General features: G+C 47.9%; 2 protein-coding genes across 3 annotated transcripts in view; one reads left to right on the forward strand and one right to left on the reverse strand.

Moving 5' to 3' along the window:
• The window catches only part of IAH1 (isoamyl acetate hydrolyzing esterase 1 (putative)), a 19021-nt gene continuing 2049 nt past the window's right edge, over positions 1 to 16972 (forward strand). The window contains exons 1-6 of one of the 2 annotated variants that reach the window (XM_027455212.3): positions 2 to 157; positions 1258 to 1310; positions 1770 to 1918; positions 2739 to 2900; positions 3424 to 3542; positions 3635 to 4680. In XM_027455212.3, the coding sequence (XP_027311013.3) occupies positions 77 to 157; positions 1258 to 1310; positions 1770 to 1918; positions 2739 to 2900; positions 3424 to 3542; positions 3635 to 3802 (732 nt within the window). In that variant the 5' untranslated portion in view covers positions 2 to 76 and the 3' untranslated portion in view covers positions 3803 to 4680. Of the gene's footprint in view, positions 158 to 1257; positions 1311 to 1769; positions 1919 to 2738; positions 2901 to 3423; positions 3543 to 3634; positions 4681 to 16972 lie in introns of those variants that run through there. The other variant, XM_027455213.3, reaches the window with a different exon arrangement.
• ADAM17 (ADAM metallopeptidase domain 17) overlaps positions 4611 to 16972 on the reverse strand; it is a 27923-nt gene continuing 15561 nt past the window's right edge. The window contains exons 8-19 of the mRNA XM_038177651.2: positions 16111 to 16224; positions 15448 to 15592; positions 14797 to 14885; positions 12758 to 12910; positions 12107 to 12306; positions 11453 to 11556; positions 10701 to 10835; positions 9933 to 10063; positions 9204 to 9282; positions 8416 to 8504; positions 7812 to 7868; positions 4611 to 6651 (exon numbers count right to left, since the gene is read on the reverse strand). Coding sequence (XP_038033579.2) covers positions 6292 to 6651; positions 7812 to 7868; positions 8416 to 8504; positions 9204 to 9282; positions 9933 to 10063; positions 10701 to 10835; positions 11453 to 11556; positions 12107 to 12306; positions 12758 to 12910; positions 14797 to 14885; positions 15448 to 15592; positions 16111 to 16224 — 1656 coding nt within the window. The 3' untranslated portion in view covers positions 4611 to 6291. The remainder of the gene's footprint in view (positions 6652 to 7811; positions 7869 to 8415; positions 8505 to 9203; positions 9283 to 9932; positions 10064 to 10700; positions 10836 to 11452; positions 11557 to 12106; positions 12307 to 12757; positions 12911 to 14796; positions 14886 to 15447; positions 15593 to 16110; positions 16225 to 16972) is intronic.

A 16972-nucleotide genomic window follows, 5' to 3' on the forward strand; every position in this document is an offset into this window, starting at 1 on the left:
AGCCGCTCCTTTTCCTCCTCCTCCTCCTTCTTCTCCTCCTCCCGCTGCTGCTGCTGGCGGATGTCCGGCAGCCGCCATGGCGCTGGCAGAGGCGGGTGTTGGCGGGCGGCTGCTGCTCTGGCCCCGCATCGTCCTTTTTGGAGACTCCATCACCGAGGTAGCGGCCCCACGGCGCTCCCCGTGTGCTCTCCTCGCCGCTATGGGGCCGGTGGGGTTCCCTCATGGAGCCGCGGAGCCCCGTGAACGTCCCTGTGCCTCTTGTGTGGTATCTGAGGGGCAGCCCCGGCCTCGGCGTCCCCTCAGGTTTTCCACTGCTCCAGCAGACTTCCCTCGAGGCCTGGTGTTGCAGTGGTGTTATTTACTACTGGTTTTTAAGGAAAAATGAGCATGCTACAGCTGTGGTGTGTGTGTGTGGAGGGGCGGGGGGGGGGGGTTGGCTCAGCCGCTGTCACCTCAGGGGCAGGAGGGAAGCCGTGAGGCGGGAAGGGGAGCCTGCTGAACCCCCAGGGACACCTTTCAGGGGGCTGTGTTTTAGGAGATTCACTCCCTTTTTGCAGTGAAGGCCACATATGAGAAGCATCAGGTAAAAGTGTAACTGCTGGTGTGTCGCTGGTGTTTTCCAGAGCCTGTTTTTTGTACCAGCTACCCTTTTGCTGCGCCCCCCAGCCCCAGCCCTGTTCCTGTGCAGCTCCAGCCCCGCAGCCCCAGGGACACGTTTGGTGTCGGGGTGACCACGCTGGGGTTATGCAGAGATTTCCTCTGAGGCAATACCCCCTGGGGCATGCTGGTGTCCATTTTGGGGCTCTGTTTCTTTTGGGGATCCCTTTTGGGGAACGCAGGGGCTCTGCTCTGTGCTCGATGCCCTGCACCATAGCACGGTGAAGCAGATCACAGAGCTGGGCTCTTGTTTCTGGAAGGGGAGTGGTTCCTTTTACAGGCAGGTTTGTGTCTAAAGCAGCTCTCTTTGTAGTTCTGTAAGCAGGCAAAACCCTGTAGCAGGACGGGTGATGCAGCAGTGGGAATAAGGAAAAGGGGAAGGGGATTTTGATCTTTTATTCCCCACTACTAAAAGAGGTGGGTTTCAAACTGCGCTTGAGGTAGCATGTAGAGAAAGGATTTGTGAGAGGTGCTCCCCAGAATGAAGTCACAGTGAAATAATCTTAGTAAAGAACAGGAAAATAAGAAAGTAAATGCTGATGACCTGCTGAGGAGTGAGTGCTGCTTCTAGTGACAGTCTGATGTGCTCCCTGTGTTTAGTTTTCCTTCCAGGAGCATGGCTGGGGAGCATTCCTTGCTGAGAGACTTGTCAGGTAAGAGCTTACATTTTAAAAGTACTTACCAGTATGCAAAAAGTCATGCAGCTGTTCAAAAAGAAAAGCATCACAAACTAGTGTTTGATGTGTGTTTATTAACATTTATTTATTTATTTGTTTATTGACATGGGAATTTCTTGGTGGTGTCCATCCCAATGCTGGTGGAAATACCCATTGGAGGTTGCTGTAAAGCTTGAGCGGAAAGAAAAAAAATATCTTTTTTTTTGTCAAAGTTGCTTTTCTAGTTTCATAGTCTAAGTAAGTGGTAACTCAATACTGTAGCTGCAACCTGTGAGTGCACTTTTAAAACATAAAGTTACAATTCTGCTAAATCTCCTGTGAAATCTCATTGAGGCTGAGATGCAGAGGCAGTTATCCTGACAAAACAGGTCAAAACTTCTCGAGTTTCGTTCTGGTGGGGTGAGGTGTTCTTTCTGATACGTGTGTCTGTTTCAGAAAATGCGATGTTGTAAATCGTGGACTCTCAGGGTACAATACCAGGTGGGCTAAAGTGATCCTTCCAAGACTGATCAGCAAAAATTCTGGTGCTGAGAGTACTGTTGCAGTCACGATTTTCTTTGGAGCTAATGACAGCGCTTTGAAAGGTATGGTAACTCTTTTTTTTTTCCTGTGACCTGTGCTCTTATGACAGATTTATAGTTTAGTAGAAAAGACAGAAAGTTACACAGACTTTTTCTGCTTCTTCTCTGTGAAATAGCTGTCTTTTTTTTTTTCATTTTTACAGTGGATCGATTTTTTTTTTTTTGTATTTAAAGCATGCACTGCCTTCCCTTTCTCTCTGACCAAGTTTTAACAATACCAGTAAACTTGAAGGTGCTCAAGAATTAATCATATATCCAACACTAAAAACTGGAGTTGGGCTGATTTTTCAGCCCTTAAAGCAGCCTGATGGATTCTTGGCAGTTGATGAAATGAGGGAAGATAGCACTTGGATTCTCTTTTAAGATAAGTATAGCAGCATGCAGAGCTTAGTGTAATAAAAACGGTAAGATCAGTACATAAAGAACTGTCTGTAAGCCCATGGGACTTTCCAAAATTTTCTCTGCATCCAACAGAGTTAAAAACCTTAGGTTTTGTTTTGGGTGAAGTTTGAGGTGATGATGTGGTCTAATACTAAGATACAGACTAGGAAAAAGCATGTTCAAAAAAAGGTGTTTTATTTTTTCCTGTGCCTCATCTGTATTAGTTTAAATAATGCTGTGTTTAAGCTCCTGATTTGTCTGCTCTGGATGTTGAGGAGCTGAATTTTCCCACCACACCTCCCGAATTAAGCAGGTGAACTGCTTACCAAAAGTGGGAAGTGCCCACCTTTTTATTCTGTATAAAAATGCTTTACTTGTCATGTAATAAATGTGCAAGCAACTCAGTTTTACATCACTAACACATTTCCTGCACCCCCGACAGATCTGAACCCTAAGCAGCACGTTCCTTTGGAGGAATACGCGGCGAACTTGAAGAGCATGGTGCAGTACCTGAAGTCCATCGACATTGCTGAGGACAGGATCATTCTGATAACGCCGCCCCCTCTTCAGGAGTCAGCTTGGGAGAAGGAGTGCCTTGCCAAAGGTAAATGCATCTGGGCAGAATTTCTGCTTTTTAGCCCCAGAGTTCAAGTCAGCGAGCCCAGACGACCAGTTTTGCATTGGCATTGGTGCCAGAGCGCGTTCGTGTGCTTTGAGCTGATGGGCACCGACTGCTCGCTGGTTCTACACATTTCTTGGATGAGCACGTGGAATAATAGCGACTAATGAATCCCATCCTGAAAGTGCTGGCTGATCTGCTCGTGCATAACACCGACAGCAGGGGCTGCCCCTTGGGAAGTTCCCATGCTCCTTCTTTGTACCTGCTGAGTAATGGCAGGCTGGGCAGGATTGGCACGGCAGAGAAAAAGATAAACGGGCTGGGGAGATGCTGTGGCTTGCTGTTTCAGGGCTGGCCTTGACTATAAAACATCATTGTTTTGTTTTTCAATTAAATTTTTTGAAGCCAAACTGCATTAAGTACCAGATGTTTGCTTCCAGTTCTGCAGTCCCCTGCTGTTGGGAACTTTTTGCTGGAGATTGCTGAGCCTTTCCCTTGTGCCTGGCAGGTGACAAACTGAATCGCCGCAATGCCACCACGGGGCAGTATGCCCAGGCCTGCGTGCAGGTAGCCAGGGACTGCAGGACTGACGTGCTCGACCTGTGGACACTGATGCAAAAAAATCAGGTACGGCATCGGGGGGGAGGCTTTGGGACTGAAATCGCTGGAATGATGCCGAATCGCTGGAATGATGCCGAGGTTTTTAACCTCCCCTGTAGGATTTCTCTGCCTATTTGTCTGACGGGCTTCACCTGTCAGCCAAAGGGAACAGCTTTCTGGCAGCCCAGCTTTGGAAACGCCTGGAGAATAAAGTGTCTGCGCTGCCCTTCTTGCTTCCCTACTGGCGGGAGGTGGACCACCTGCACCCCGAGGCCAGTCTGCTGTGAGGATGTGGCGCAGGAGCGAGCTGAAGGAGCCCAACCTGCCCCACAGAGCAATTCTGCTGATGGACAGCCGGTACCTGCAGCGTGCTGCAAATGTCAGGATAAAGATGAGCCCAGGGGGTGGTTTGGCTGCATGCATCCTGTGCTGAGGGCTTGGGAAGTTCTGGTGATAAACTCTGTAAAAGAGATGGAGGAAAACTGCTCTGAGCTGCCCTGTAACCGCAGGAAGGAAGGAGGCTGCCCAAAGGACTGCCTGCCCCAGCTCCAGGGTGATCCATGTGGTCTGTCACACCTAGGTGCTGATATGTAGCAGCAGCATAGATTTCTTTTTTTCTTTTGTCAAGAGTAATTCCTGCGTTTGGCTGTAATGAAGCAGTAAAAGCTGTTATCTGTGCTTTGGCAAGGTCTTTGATAGTGATAGATGGTAGCTTGGGGGGTGTGGGGGTGAGTTCAGGCTGGGCACCAGCAGCAGCTTCTTCACCCCTGCTTCTTAGTGTCGTTAAGAACTGAGGCAGCAGCCAGGACCTGCCACCTACGGTGCACCAGCGTTATGAATGGGCTTGCAGCTGGTTATTCTTCATGTCTCTGGAGGCAGCCCAGAAGCAAGTTGGCTCTATTTGTAAATGTTTATGAAGATTAATCTGGCCTGGCTGCTGCGTAAGGATTTCCTGCAATAAAGGCTGGCTACGGAGTGGCAGGGCTCCCTGTGGAAGCTGTCGTCTCCCTTTAGCTGTACAGAACAAACCGAGTTCAGTTTCTGAAACCCTGATCTGATGAGATCTTTCCAAAAGGACGGCACCAAAACAGCTCATTTAATTGACTTTTCTTTTTTAATATAAAAAGCTTTTATTGTATTGGGAATTAAATTAATTAACTCCTCACACGTGTGCTTTGCCTGGAATCAAAAAAAAAAAACAAAAACCAACAAAGGCAAACCAAACAAACCAAAACCAGTACACAAAACAGGAGCTAGCCAGGTAGGAATACCGTAAGGCACACATTCAAGTATTAGTGTAACAAGATCCTGGGCTGGGAAGGCAGAGACACGACAACTCTCTCAGCACAGCTTTGGTTACTTCCCATCATGTTTAAAAACACAAAGGCTTCCCCCGGCTGCGGCTCCTTTGTGGCTGAGCACAGGTTTGTAACAGTTAAAATGGGGCTGCTGTCGTTCACGTCTCGGGTCAGTTTGATTCATTCATTATTGCAGGAGAAAGCAGGCAGAATTAAATGCATCTTTGCTGTCGTGACAGCTGCTCTGCAGCTCCCCTGTGTCAGTCCAGTTGCTGCCAGGCTAAAATACCTCTCAGCTCCCAGCCCACAGTCCCCCCGGTACAGAGCTCCAACCTTCTGTGCAGGTACACCGAATTAGAGGGCACCACGAGGTACCTGCTCCTAGCATCGCATCGCCTGCATGGGAACTGGAATTCCTAACACCTCCTCAGTACATGCCCTAGGAGTTTCATCAAAAAAAAAAAACACAAAAAACACAAAAAGCTTTGTTAAAGTCACAATTGTTTTTAAACAACCGTGCTCCTGCAGTGGAGTGTGGCATTTTCTCGTTTCTTTAGCAGTAGGGGCTTCCAAAGGCCACATAAACCCTGAAAGAGGAGGCTCAGCTCTTTGAACAGCTCGATGGTGGTGTTACCTATTGCAAAGTAACGCTCAGAGAAACATTTCTGCACTGAAATGACTGTAAACAATTCGTTGGAACAGTTCCCATCTGCATAAATGATTTCTCCACTTACACTTCTTCCTTTTCATCACCACCTGCAGCACACACAGCTCCTGCTGCGGAGTAGGGAAACCATCTCCCTGCCACAAAAACACCAGGCAAGGCAACCTCTCTGTGAGAGGCAGAAGTTTCACGCTAGAGGAGCTCTTCCGTGCACTGAATAAGCTTTAACCACCTCTCCGAGCCTTTTTGTTTTTGTTTAAAGCCGTATGGAAAACTTCTGGATTCGGATTGTGCATCTCCATTAGATGCCGTTAAGCCATGACTGCTTCCTTACTCTCGGTTTGTTCTCCAGGCACCTGTAATGTTTAGATGCTTGCATGTACCTCCAGTGAGCTGTTCCATCAGGAACATGCTGCAGTGTTTTGTTTTGTTTAAAAAGCCCCTTAATTTTGGCTATCAGTGCCATCAGACTACAAAACATTATAAAAAAAAAAGGCTGATATACACAATATCCAGGAGGATATTCGGGTTTGCACCACAGGTTGAAGGAAATGTTAGAGGTCAAGAAACCAGAAAAAAACAAATCCAAAAAAAAAGCTTTCAAAAACAAGCCACTTTTAGTTTGGATTTTTGCTTTTTAAAAAGATATAATGCTCTCAGAAACGTAACGTAAGGAAGGTCATACACATGACCAGCATCTGCAGTAGGTCACTTCCTTATTTCCCCCCGCTCCCTCACAAAAATATATATCCATATAGATCCATATTTATAGCAGTGAAATGGTTTCAGATCCCGCCGGGCGGGCAGCGGGGCGCTAGCACTCCGTCTCCTTGCTGTCCACCCGGTTCTGGCGCTGCAGCTTGAAGGACGCCGCCTTCTCGCTCCTGGTGACGGGGTGCTCTGTCAAGTCCTCGAAAGATTTGGCCGCCGAGCTGCTGTTGGGGAAAGGGTCCTTCTCGAAGGCGTCCTCGTCGACGTGGGAGTCGGTGCTGGGGTCCTCCTGGATGGTGTCCATGCGCTGGTGGTCCTGCTTGGGCGCCGCCGCTGCCAGTGGCACTGCAGCCAGGGGCTGCAGGGGTTGCAGGGGCTGGTGCCGGCTGCTCGCCTGCGCCGCTGGGAAGGGCTTCACGATGCGCACAGAGGCTGAATCCAGGCTGCTCAGCATCTCCACGTTCTGCAAGGGGGAGAAGCAAACGGCTGCTAGCTCAGGATTCATTCAATTTGTTCAACTGTTGATTTCTGCTTCTGTCTGAGTGTGGATTGGGAAATATCCGGAGATTTCCAGGGGTGAAAAAGCCCTACAGACCTTAGCAAATGCTAATAACGGGGAAGGGAATGGACAAGGGAGTGACATGAAAAGTAGGGTAAAACATTTAGATGCTAACTAGTGAGTTTCTGAGCTGCTCAGTACTCAGCAGGTCCAAGAGAAGCCGGGTTTCTCTGTTAAACCTGTTACTGGTGCAAGGAGCCCATCCAGTACAGCTGCAGCCTACAGCCAGATCTGCTTCTGGAGCGTGTTCTTGCCTGGATCCAAGTGCACAGATCCCAGGTGACTTCTATGGCATAAGAGGAATTATGGGGGACTCAAGGACTCGAGCTAACATCACCTCTGGTTACATGCACGTAGCTTACAGGGGCAATTTGCCTCATAAGCCTGGCTCCAGGATGCTTCTTCCAGCAGCTGAGGAGCTCTGCAAGGCTCCTTTCCCCTTCCCATTACAAAAATGACATAAAAATGACATTTCCTTAATGCTGCTGCAGTTATTAATAAAAATCGAGCTGTCAAAGCACCAGACAGGATGCCCAAAAATCTTTGCCAGAAGACGCCTCGAGCTGGACTGTAATTAAAATTTATCTCTGCGCTTTTCTGCTCTTCCCCTCTCCCAAATCAGCCTCTGCACAGCGAGACGTGTCACCGCCTGCCATGTGATGGGTCCTCGCACCCCGGGGCTGATTTTTCTGAGTAAGCGGAAAGCCTCAGCACGCCCAGCCGCTAAAGGCCCTGCAGCAGAGATACCACGTGCTGCAGAGATTTTTCTGCTCTGCTGAGCTTTGCTGACACCGCTTAGCTGGGAGCAAGCACCCTGCAGCAGGAGCTGAGTGACCCGTGCCGGCGGCTTCCTGCCTCGGGGGCTGTGGTTGTGGTGAGGAAGCTGCCTTGTCAGCAAGGTCAAGGCCCAGCTCTCACATGAAGGAACCACCAGACCTGCGAAGCCGCAGTGCTCGATACATCAAACACAAGCTGGGGCAGGAAAGCAGAGTTTCCCTCAAATCGGTGTGTCTGGCCCCAGCTGGAGGTGGGGGCTGCAGGAACGTGTTCAGGCAGCGACTTACACTGGGGCAGAACAGAGACTTGGTGTTCTCCTCGTACTGCTTGTCCAATTTCTTGTCCTGTTGGGAAATAAACACAAAGTAAACCAAAGCGCACACACACAGTTAATCTCCCAGATACAAACAACGCCCCTGTCCCCATTTCCCTGCAGGGACACAGCGGGGTCGGGGCTTTCTTCCCCCTTCCTTCCCATCCGCCCCCCATGTTGAGCTCACAGGCAGCAATCCTCTGCCCTAACCCCACACCACGTGCCCACATTCGCAGTCACCGTGACCTTTCTCTCTTCACCCGTGCACTCAACCAACACCACTTCCTGCCCCGGGTGTCCCCACAAATTGTGGGCTAGAGAAAAAACTTTGATGCAAGCCATCAGAATGATGTTTGGGCAGAAAAAATCTGCCTAAGGGAGAACAGGAACGGCTCCAGGAGACAGCCATGGGAGCACGGGGCTGCTAGAGCCTGGCAGAATTTAGCAGGGAAGCTCCCTCTGAGCTTTCCTAAAAGCCTCCCATCTCCTCCTCCCGCAAACATTTGCCATTCACAAGAGGAAGGGCGCTCTCCTACAGCTCCACCCCAAAGGCAGTCATCTCCAGGCAGCTCACTCACCACACAGTGCACAAGGATGCTGAGAGGAATCCAGAAGAGCAAGGAGAAGACGAGCACGGAGCCCACTATATTATCTGCGAGGAACTTCCCTGGGAAATCAGTTCAAATCCATCAGTGACTGAGCAAAGAGCATTTCCTGACTGCACACACAAGTTCCCTTTCCTCTGCAAGCCAACTCACGGGATTTCTCAGGGACAACATGGGCTGCAGGACCAGCCCAGCATAATGCAATTGGTTTTTGTTTTTTGTTTTTGCCTTTTTTAAGCATATTTGATATAATTTTCTAAAATTATTATTTGGGACCAAGGAGGCACGCGTACCCTCACCAGCCAGTGGCTCAGGCACGCAGCTGGAGGTGGTTTTATTAAATGAGAAACGAAGTTCTCCTTTCCCTGTCTGCTGACATTTAAATCCCACCAAGGCCTACTTCACCTCTGCTGTGCTGCAGCGAGCTGACCCCTAACAAGGCCGCTATTTCCTTTCCTCTCGTTGCCCTACTTACTGGTACTTAGACAAGAAGCTCGCTGGAAGAGCTGCCGCCTCTTTCACAAGCTTGGAAGATGAGTAGGACAGAATGGAGAGGAAAAATGCAAAATGCTCCCAGCCCTTCAGCCTCAAAGGCAAGATCATTGTTATCTTATGCAGAAATACATCTGGATTTCAGAAGCACAGCTACAAACTACCCTGTTGTACAGGCGAGCAAAACCAGCCAGCTAACTAACACCCCTGTGGTTTCGAGCTTTGTGTCAGGAACTGAAAACCCCAAAGGCTGTGGTTACACATCTCACCAAAGGTATTGATACTGAGCTGGTCTATGAAATCCCAAAACCGTTCGATCACGTCCTGTACTTGCTTCTCACATTTGCCCTGCAAAAGTAAAATAAATAAATAAATAAATAAATAAATAAATAAAATAAATAAAAATAAATAAATAAATAATAAAAGTCATCTTAGGCTATGCAAGCATTAACTACTTGCTTCCTGGAGGGGGAGGAAGAGGCAAAGATTGCAATGAAACAAAAACTGCATGGACACAGAAGCACTTCACACGCATTCTGAATAGATTTACTCATTCACAGCTTCACTGCTCCATTTTTCTTGCCTCTATTTTGCCTCCCGTGGTAGGGGACACAAAGCTGAGGTTTCTGGAGAGGTTTAAGGACTGGAAGCCAAATTTCCCACTTCCCACACCAAAAAGGTTGCAGCTCTCAGGCACTGTTGGATACAGACAGCCTTCCAGATCTGGCCGTGCTGATTTAAAGGCAGCAGAGCATCAGCCCTGCAGCAGAAGGGCTGAGGTACGCCCTCCAAAATTCACGCCTGCCAACACCCAGCTCAGCTCAGCCAAGGGGCCTGCAGGCTGCGGCTAGAACTGGCCACCGAGCCACCACCAGCCAGATCTGCGTCAGATTGCTTCATTTTAGTCAAAATTAATTGGGCTGACGTGCACGGCTGCGATAGCAAGCACGGCTAACCCAGCTGAGCTCTTTGTCACACTACCACGCGGGAGCACTTACGTTGGTGTCGCAGAAGCCCACGGTACAGGGCTTGCCCTTGCGCAGGAAGAGAAACTGGTCGTTGGCGTCAACGTACGGGACGCAGCGGTCCTGCTCGTCGCGGCAGCACACCTTGCAGGAGTTGTCCGTCTCTGTAAGAAACCCACAGACTCCCTCATCAGCCCAAAAAACCCCAAATCGGGCAGATGTCCCCGGGCTGGCCATGTTCCTGCCCAGCTTTCCCATGGGGAGGGCAGGAAGAGGCAAAGCACCCAGTTTTGGGCACCCCAATGCCAAACTGAAGCAGATGCCCTGTTTGGGTTACTGGGGGACACAGTAGGACCAAGCTCCATGAGCTGATGCCCCAACACTGCAGGAATTTACTGCAGGTGAAGAGATTCCACTTATTGGAGGCCATGTCTGTGCAGAAGTCATTTAGCAACTCCTTACGATCAGAGGACAGCCCAGATTCTCCCTCCTGCGTGCCTGTGGCTGAGGAAGAGGAGGGTCGGAGCACCCTCTCCTTTAAGCAGGGTGCCGGCCGTATGTCTCATTTAAAATCCTCAACCCAGGCCTCCGGAGGACAGGAGGACATTTACGTTTTCCAAACAAAAAAGGACTTTTCCAAGCAGAAAACGCGAGCCCTGGAAAACCAACAGCTTAAGCACCAGATTTTTTTTTTATCAGAAGTCTCAGAGGTCCCATAAATATGGCTCCCCAAGGGGTTTTTTCCCAGCTCTACCCGAGGAGCAGAGCCGGGACCCTTTGGCCCAGCCCCACGCCACCCACCGTTGCAGGCACAGGAGCGGAGGTTCTTCTCCCTCTCGCAGAAGGGGACGCACTCCCCGTCCTTGCACTTCCCCATGTCCACACAGACCGTGTCATCCAGGGCGTTCCCCGGGGGAGGGCACTCGCTGCTGTTCCCTGCGGGTGGGGGCAACAACGGCAGGGTTAGAGCAAAGGGCAGAGCACCTCGGGGTGCGAGAGAAAAGGGGAAAAAAAAGAGAGAAAAAGCGAAATCCAGACTCATCCCAGGGAGAACCCCAATAGCTTTCTCTTAGCTTTCAGCACCTCAGGCATTGGGGCACTCTGGCGACCAAGAAGACCCTGGAGGCCCCGCCAGTGAAGCACCAGCAGCCCTGCCTTGTTGTCTTGCCTCCAGAAAATATTACGAGGAGGAAGGAAACCAGTAGAGAAGTGAAGCAGAGCCACCATAGAAAGGGTGGAATCACTGCAAGGTTCAGCTCATTCCCGTCCCCTCCCTGTGACTTGCCCTGTTCTTTTTGTCTTGAAGGGGAAGAAAAGGAGGAGGGGGGGAGAAGGAATCACCATTCTCCATGTTCTCCTGGGCAGAAACTCACCAAACGGCTCCTGAACTACAATGAAACTCATTATGGGGCGATTTCGTGATGCTCAACTGCTCTCTAAAATTAGTTGTCCCGGACGAACAAAGGGCGCTAGTCTGGGAGCTGACCTAACAGCACGCTGAGCCCGGAGCACTTGGCTACAGCTGGTGTAGGGGAGGCAGAAGCATGTCCTACCCGTGCAGAAAGACTCTCCTTTACAAGTGGCATTTATGGCTTCTTGGCATTTCTTCTGCGCGCTTTCGAACTGGCAGCCTTTGCAGCAGGGGCTGTTCCGATCGCTGGGGAAACATCAACGTGAAAGGAAGAAATATTGAGCAACTTTTCTTATTTTTTTTTTGTTTTCCAAAGAAGTACGAGCATGACAAAGCCAGGAGAAGAGGATGTTTAGCAAAACAGCTGCTTCAAGATTCACTCACTAGTTGAAAAATCCCTGCACCCCCTGTCATGACCATCCTCTACCCACTCTTCACTTACCAAAGAAGATGAACTGAATGCACACAAAGCACTGTGAGACAACACCAGGGCTCTTATTCGAGACTTTTAAATTCTCCTTGTCGTCATCAACTTGCTGTGCAACCTGGGACAGGATTTTGCAGTCTTCCCCACAAATTTCCCCCTGCCTACCTGTCCTGAAGCTTTGCTACCGCATTTTGTACTCTCTTTATCCTTCACCTAATGCAGGAGTGCCCTCAGCACAACCACACGCATTAAAATTGAGGGAATTTCTTGCTAAACAGTGAGTTCAGTGAGTTTTATCTCCTGCAGCAGGGTGCAGAGCCGAACTGTTCTCTCCCCATGCACCAGAAGCTGCAGCTCCTTTCCCCTCACCTGCACTTGGCGCCGTCCTTCAGCTTGCAGTCCGCGGAGCAGCAGGGATCAGCCTGCTGGTGCAGGAGGCCGGGATCGCACTCCTCCCCCTCATCCACCCTGGAGTTCCCGCAGACTTTGTTGTTGCGCTCCTTGAAGCACTCCTGGGCCTTGATCTCAATGGTCCTATGGATGGATTTTTTGCTGCAGCTTGAGAACATCTGGAGAGTCACGAGGGGAAAGAGCAGCACTGAGGAGTGAACCTTGCTGTCAACAAGTGCATCTCAGACAGTCCTGGCCTCCTCAGACCTCCAAATTCTGGTGTCTCGGGAAGCAATGATCCCTCCCTGCTGACATTTTGAGAGCTTGGAACAATTTTAAGGCAAGAAAATCACCTGGCTGATGACTTGCTTTCAGGAGCATTTGGCCACAGCTGATTGCAAACAATTGACTGCAAACACTACTGGGACACGCTGTGAACTCCAGTGAAACTCAGAAAGCAAAGCTCATCTTGCAGAGAACCCAGCTGCACACAAACATCTTTTCTTTTTATGCCTGTTTATTCCCATCTGTTTCAGCCTAGAAGAATCATAAGCTAAACAGTCTTTCTGTGCAAAGGATCACTGATCACGTTGGAAAAGTGTGTGTGAAAGCAAAATTATGCAGCTTTACCTTATTGTTTTCATGATCTCCACTGACAGCAATGGGATACATGACGTATTTCCCTCCCTGGTCTTCAGTGGGGGCACACTCTGGCAGACTGTCAGGATCGTGCTCTGCTCCGAAGTTATGTCCAAGCTCGTGCGTCGTAACCAGGTCAGCCTCCTTTTTTGAAGAGTAAAAACAATGATTGCTGAAAATAATCAGTCTGAGCAGGACAGAAGAGGCGATCCCAGCTACTTCCAAGCCACCTACAACTCTCAGATATGCTTAGATGGAAAAGCAATTTCTCCATTATCATTTTTTTTAGAGGTGGGGAACTAAAGGCAAGTGAAATTACGGCCTGATTCCAAAAGCACATTCCAGGACTAGGTCTGAGTACTAGAGCACTGTTAGAGGCAAACTGCTGTCCTGGGATACCAGTTCTGTTTTGTTTTCAACGCAAAGCAGATACTCAAAGTATCTAGATCTGATTTTAAAAGGCATAAATAGAAAGTTCAAACCAAAAACCAGTCCAAACACACACCAGCTACCACGATTCGTCAATCTCTTGCTCCAACTGATCTTGCCATTAAAATTATTCCTTCTAAATGGACGATTATATTCAGGCTGCTGAATAAGCTCCTCTTTTGCACGACTCCTAGGAAAGGCATCCACAAACGCAGCCCAATGGGGGTGAATTCCCAACATTTTTACGTGGCAGGACTCCTGCCGAGGATCCCAAACGAGTGCCTCTCTGCACGGCCTTGACCAGCAGGTGGTGTCGAGCTCTCAAGGCGACAACCACAAAGAAAACGAGCCCAGAAATAAAAGTTAACCACAGGGAGACTGCGTGGCTCATGACAGAGAAATAAGTTGGGTGAGGAAACAGTCGTTTCTGCTCTCTTCAAGCACAGGAAGGACTACAGCGCGTTGCGTTTGGGTGAGGGTTTTAAGCAGATTTTTTTTCTTCCTTTTTAAACCTGATCAGACGCTGTGTAAAAACCCTCCCTGTGAAAAGAGCCCGTGCACACCTACTGCTGCATCCAAGCTTCGTGCCTCCTGCTGGGAAGACGTCAAACTCCATCTCCTTTGTCAGCCAAGACAGGGCTCCAGCTTGGAGACTGAGCAGCAAATGCAAATAGCATGGCAACAGCTCAGAGCTCTTTGTCAACATCCCTCGAACACAAAGCTTCACTGTCTTCTTTTTTCCTAGCTTCTTGACAGCTTCTGTGCCAAGTTTTAGCCCACTCACCAATTATGAATTCCATTTATAACTGGGCTACAGCGATGCACAGCTGAGAAATCAGCAGAAGGGAAACGTCCAGCTACAAAAATGTGGGAGCTGCAAACGCAGGCACTGCTGTGGTGTCTTTACAAGAGAAAAATCTCACGTTCAGGCCTTTATGTCTTTACCGCCTCGTCAGCGATGGAAAAACTCCAGACAGCATCAGTTTCCATCAGTATTAGCACTAATAAGCCCTGCCTCCTCTACAGTTCTCTGCCCTATTCATACAGACACACAAAAATCAGGTAGAGGAACTCCATGAGAAGGTCCAAGCTAACCTCCTACTTTGCCTGCACTTTCACTGTTTTACCCTGCACGTAGAACAGGCCCAGCATTTCTATCTTCCATAGATGCATACAATAGCAAAAACATGTTTTGCTTTCTTTCAATCAGCAGACTAATTGTATTCCTGCTGTAAGTCCACCTGCTGTGTAATATTTCTTGTCCCGTTTGAGAATAATTTTTTGTTTTAAGTAAAATACACTTAATTTTAGGATATCAAAATCCTGTTTGTAGTTGGATAACTACGTCTCCTATTAGACACTGGCTACATTTCCCCATCCCTGCTCTCAGTGAATTCAGTCTTCAGTTGCACTCAGCCCTGACTCTCCTTGTCAAGAAGGACAAAAAAAAAAAAGATACGGTCTCTGTGACCTAGATCCTTGTCCCCTGGGATTGGACTCAACCTGAAAGCCAGCAGCTTGCTTCTGACAGCACAGAAGCTTGTCACAATCCCGGAAAACACCGACAAACACATATGTACTCCAAACGTTCACTCTTTTACCTTCGTGAGGATGGTTTTCCCATAGTTCTTGGTGCTGGTTAAGCCACTGTTCAGATAGATGTCTTTCTTTGCAATCTGACTGTAATAAGCTAGAGAGGTGAGAAAGAAACAAATCAAATTGGCAAGCGTTTTTCTCAGTTTCAATTTTTTTCCCCTTTCTCTTTTTTGGAAGTGGATGTGGGACTATTCCTTGTTTGACAAAATGAACAGCTTTATTGTTCTCAGACTCACCAGTCAGCCTCTTGCCAGTTTTTTTTTTTTTTTTCCTTCAGTGGGAGCTCTTTAAACCACAGCACAAACAGCTCATGTATTGCAGTAAAGGGGATAATACAAGAAATTTCCAAGACAACAGCATCTGCCATTCCAGAACTGTTGCAAGATGCACCCAAAGTGGAACTTTGTCTAGCCAGCCTGCGGTGGCTTTAACAAAGCTTGTTCAATCCAGATAGCCTCGTGACTTTTCTTCCCTCCCTTCTTTTTCCAGCTCCAGCCAAGAAAATGGCCATCTATTCTATCCAAAAGAGCCACTAGAGACTATGCAAATAACATGTCACGATCCCTGAAAGCTAGAAGAGGATTAAATACAAGTAACAACAAAAAAAAAAAGTAGCTTTCTACCCACAATTGGAAAGGAAGAAAAGGAAGTCTTGCCTTTAGGACAAATGCCACCGTGGCTGTTAGGTCTGGGAGAGCCAACATAAGCCAGTCCAAGCGTTCCCATATCAAAATCTTGATACGTGAAAAGATGAGCAAGGCACACATGAGCTGCTTTCTCAGCAATATCAAAGCTAAATTGCTTTAAAGGAAAAAAATGAACAGTGAAATCTCTGTAAAACATGTTATAGTGCGTATCAGATATCTATAAACATGAACATTAATCTAATGAGGCAGGCACCTTCTGCGTAAGTTAGGGAAAAGCAGCTGTTAATCTGTTCTACAAATGTGAAGGCAGTTAAAATGAATACCCAAGCACCTTGTATGCATTTCTTTACGTAACTTGTCTAATCATTTCCCCTTTTTCACATGGAGGGGAAAACCAACTACGCTCATTTGATGCAGGTCACAAGGCAGTCTCAGGGCCAGGTGTCCCAGGACCGCCTTTTTCACTCAAGCAACATATTAATTCCAGTTGGTGTGCTCCATAATCACACAAAGAACCCCCCTTACCATGGGCTATGGGGCACATCTGCTAGTTTGACTTTGTGCAATATCTACCCAGCATGTGAAGGAACTAACAGAGTTTCATGCGTGACTACAGAGCAGCTGTGTGAGTAATTCTCTGTGAGGGACAATTTTTCAAGGGTTACTACCTACCTCTAGCAGCATTTTCACATCCCAGGCATCCTTTTTATCATCGGGGTAACTTTTTGCCATGTTGTAATGCTTCTGTCCAGATTGCACTGGATTTGGTTCATTGTGGATGATAATCTACGTTTCAAAAAGGGTGACAAAACAACAGCGAAAAATGTTGGTCAATTTTATAACTACAGAAAAGTTTGCAATGCAATTTTAAATATCTCAATAGATCTGCAAGCAGAAAAAAATTCAGATTCAGCATGCTCCCAATGTTAAGTTTTCAGCCTGTTAAGTTTCCAGCCTCTGTTAATTAAGATACACTAACTAGATCTTAAGCAACTACAGCTGCCATTTTAGAACAACAGAAGTTGTCACTGAGATATTGTGCTTTGAGATGCACATTAAATCAAAATCAACACAAAACCAAACAAACCTTAATAAATACAACCAGGATTTACATCATTTACATCTAGTATAAATAATCCCAAAGCACCACAGAATTCTAGTTAACCAAAACATACTTTAAAGGATTGCTGCTTTCCTGGTAGCCTGGAATTAGCGCATTCATGTTGCTTTCCCTCTCCAGTCCCCACCAATTCTCTCCTTCCTTGTTCCTGGAGAGCCTTGCCCAGAAAAAGGGCAGCTAGCTTGTACCATGAGAGTCCCCATGTGCCACATGACAGTTTTTGCAGAACTTAAAGCAGATGGACTCATTTTTAATGCAGTTTGCCAAATTTCTATGTGCTAACTTCCAGGAGCCATCATATGAATTGAAGCCATTACATCCTCTCCATCCAGCTGCATGCTGTCTTCTACACTATCACGATATTACGCTGTTTAAGTGCAGTCAATAAAGCTCTTCAAGCAGGATTTGTGTTTT

This window comes from Anas platyrhynchos, chromosome 3, assembly GCF_047663525.1.
Source record: "Anas platyrhynchos isolate ZD024472 breed Pekin duck chromosome 3, IASCAAS_PekinDuck_T2T, whole genome shotgun sequence".
Classification (NCBI taxonomy): Eukaryota; Metazoa; Chordata; class Aves; order Anseriformes; family Anatidae; genus Anas; species Anas platyrhynchos.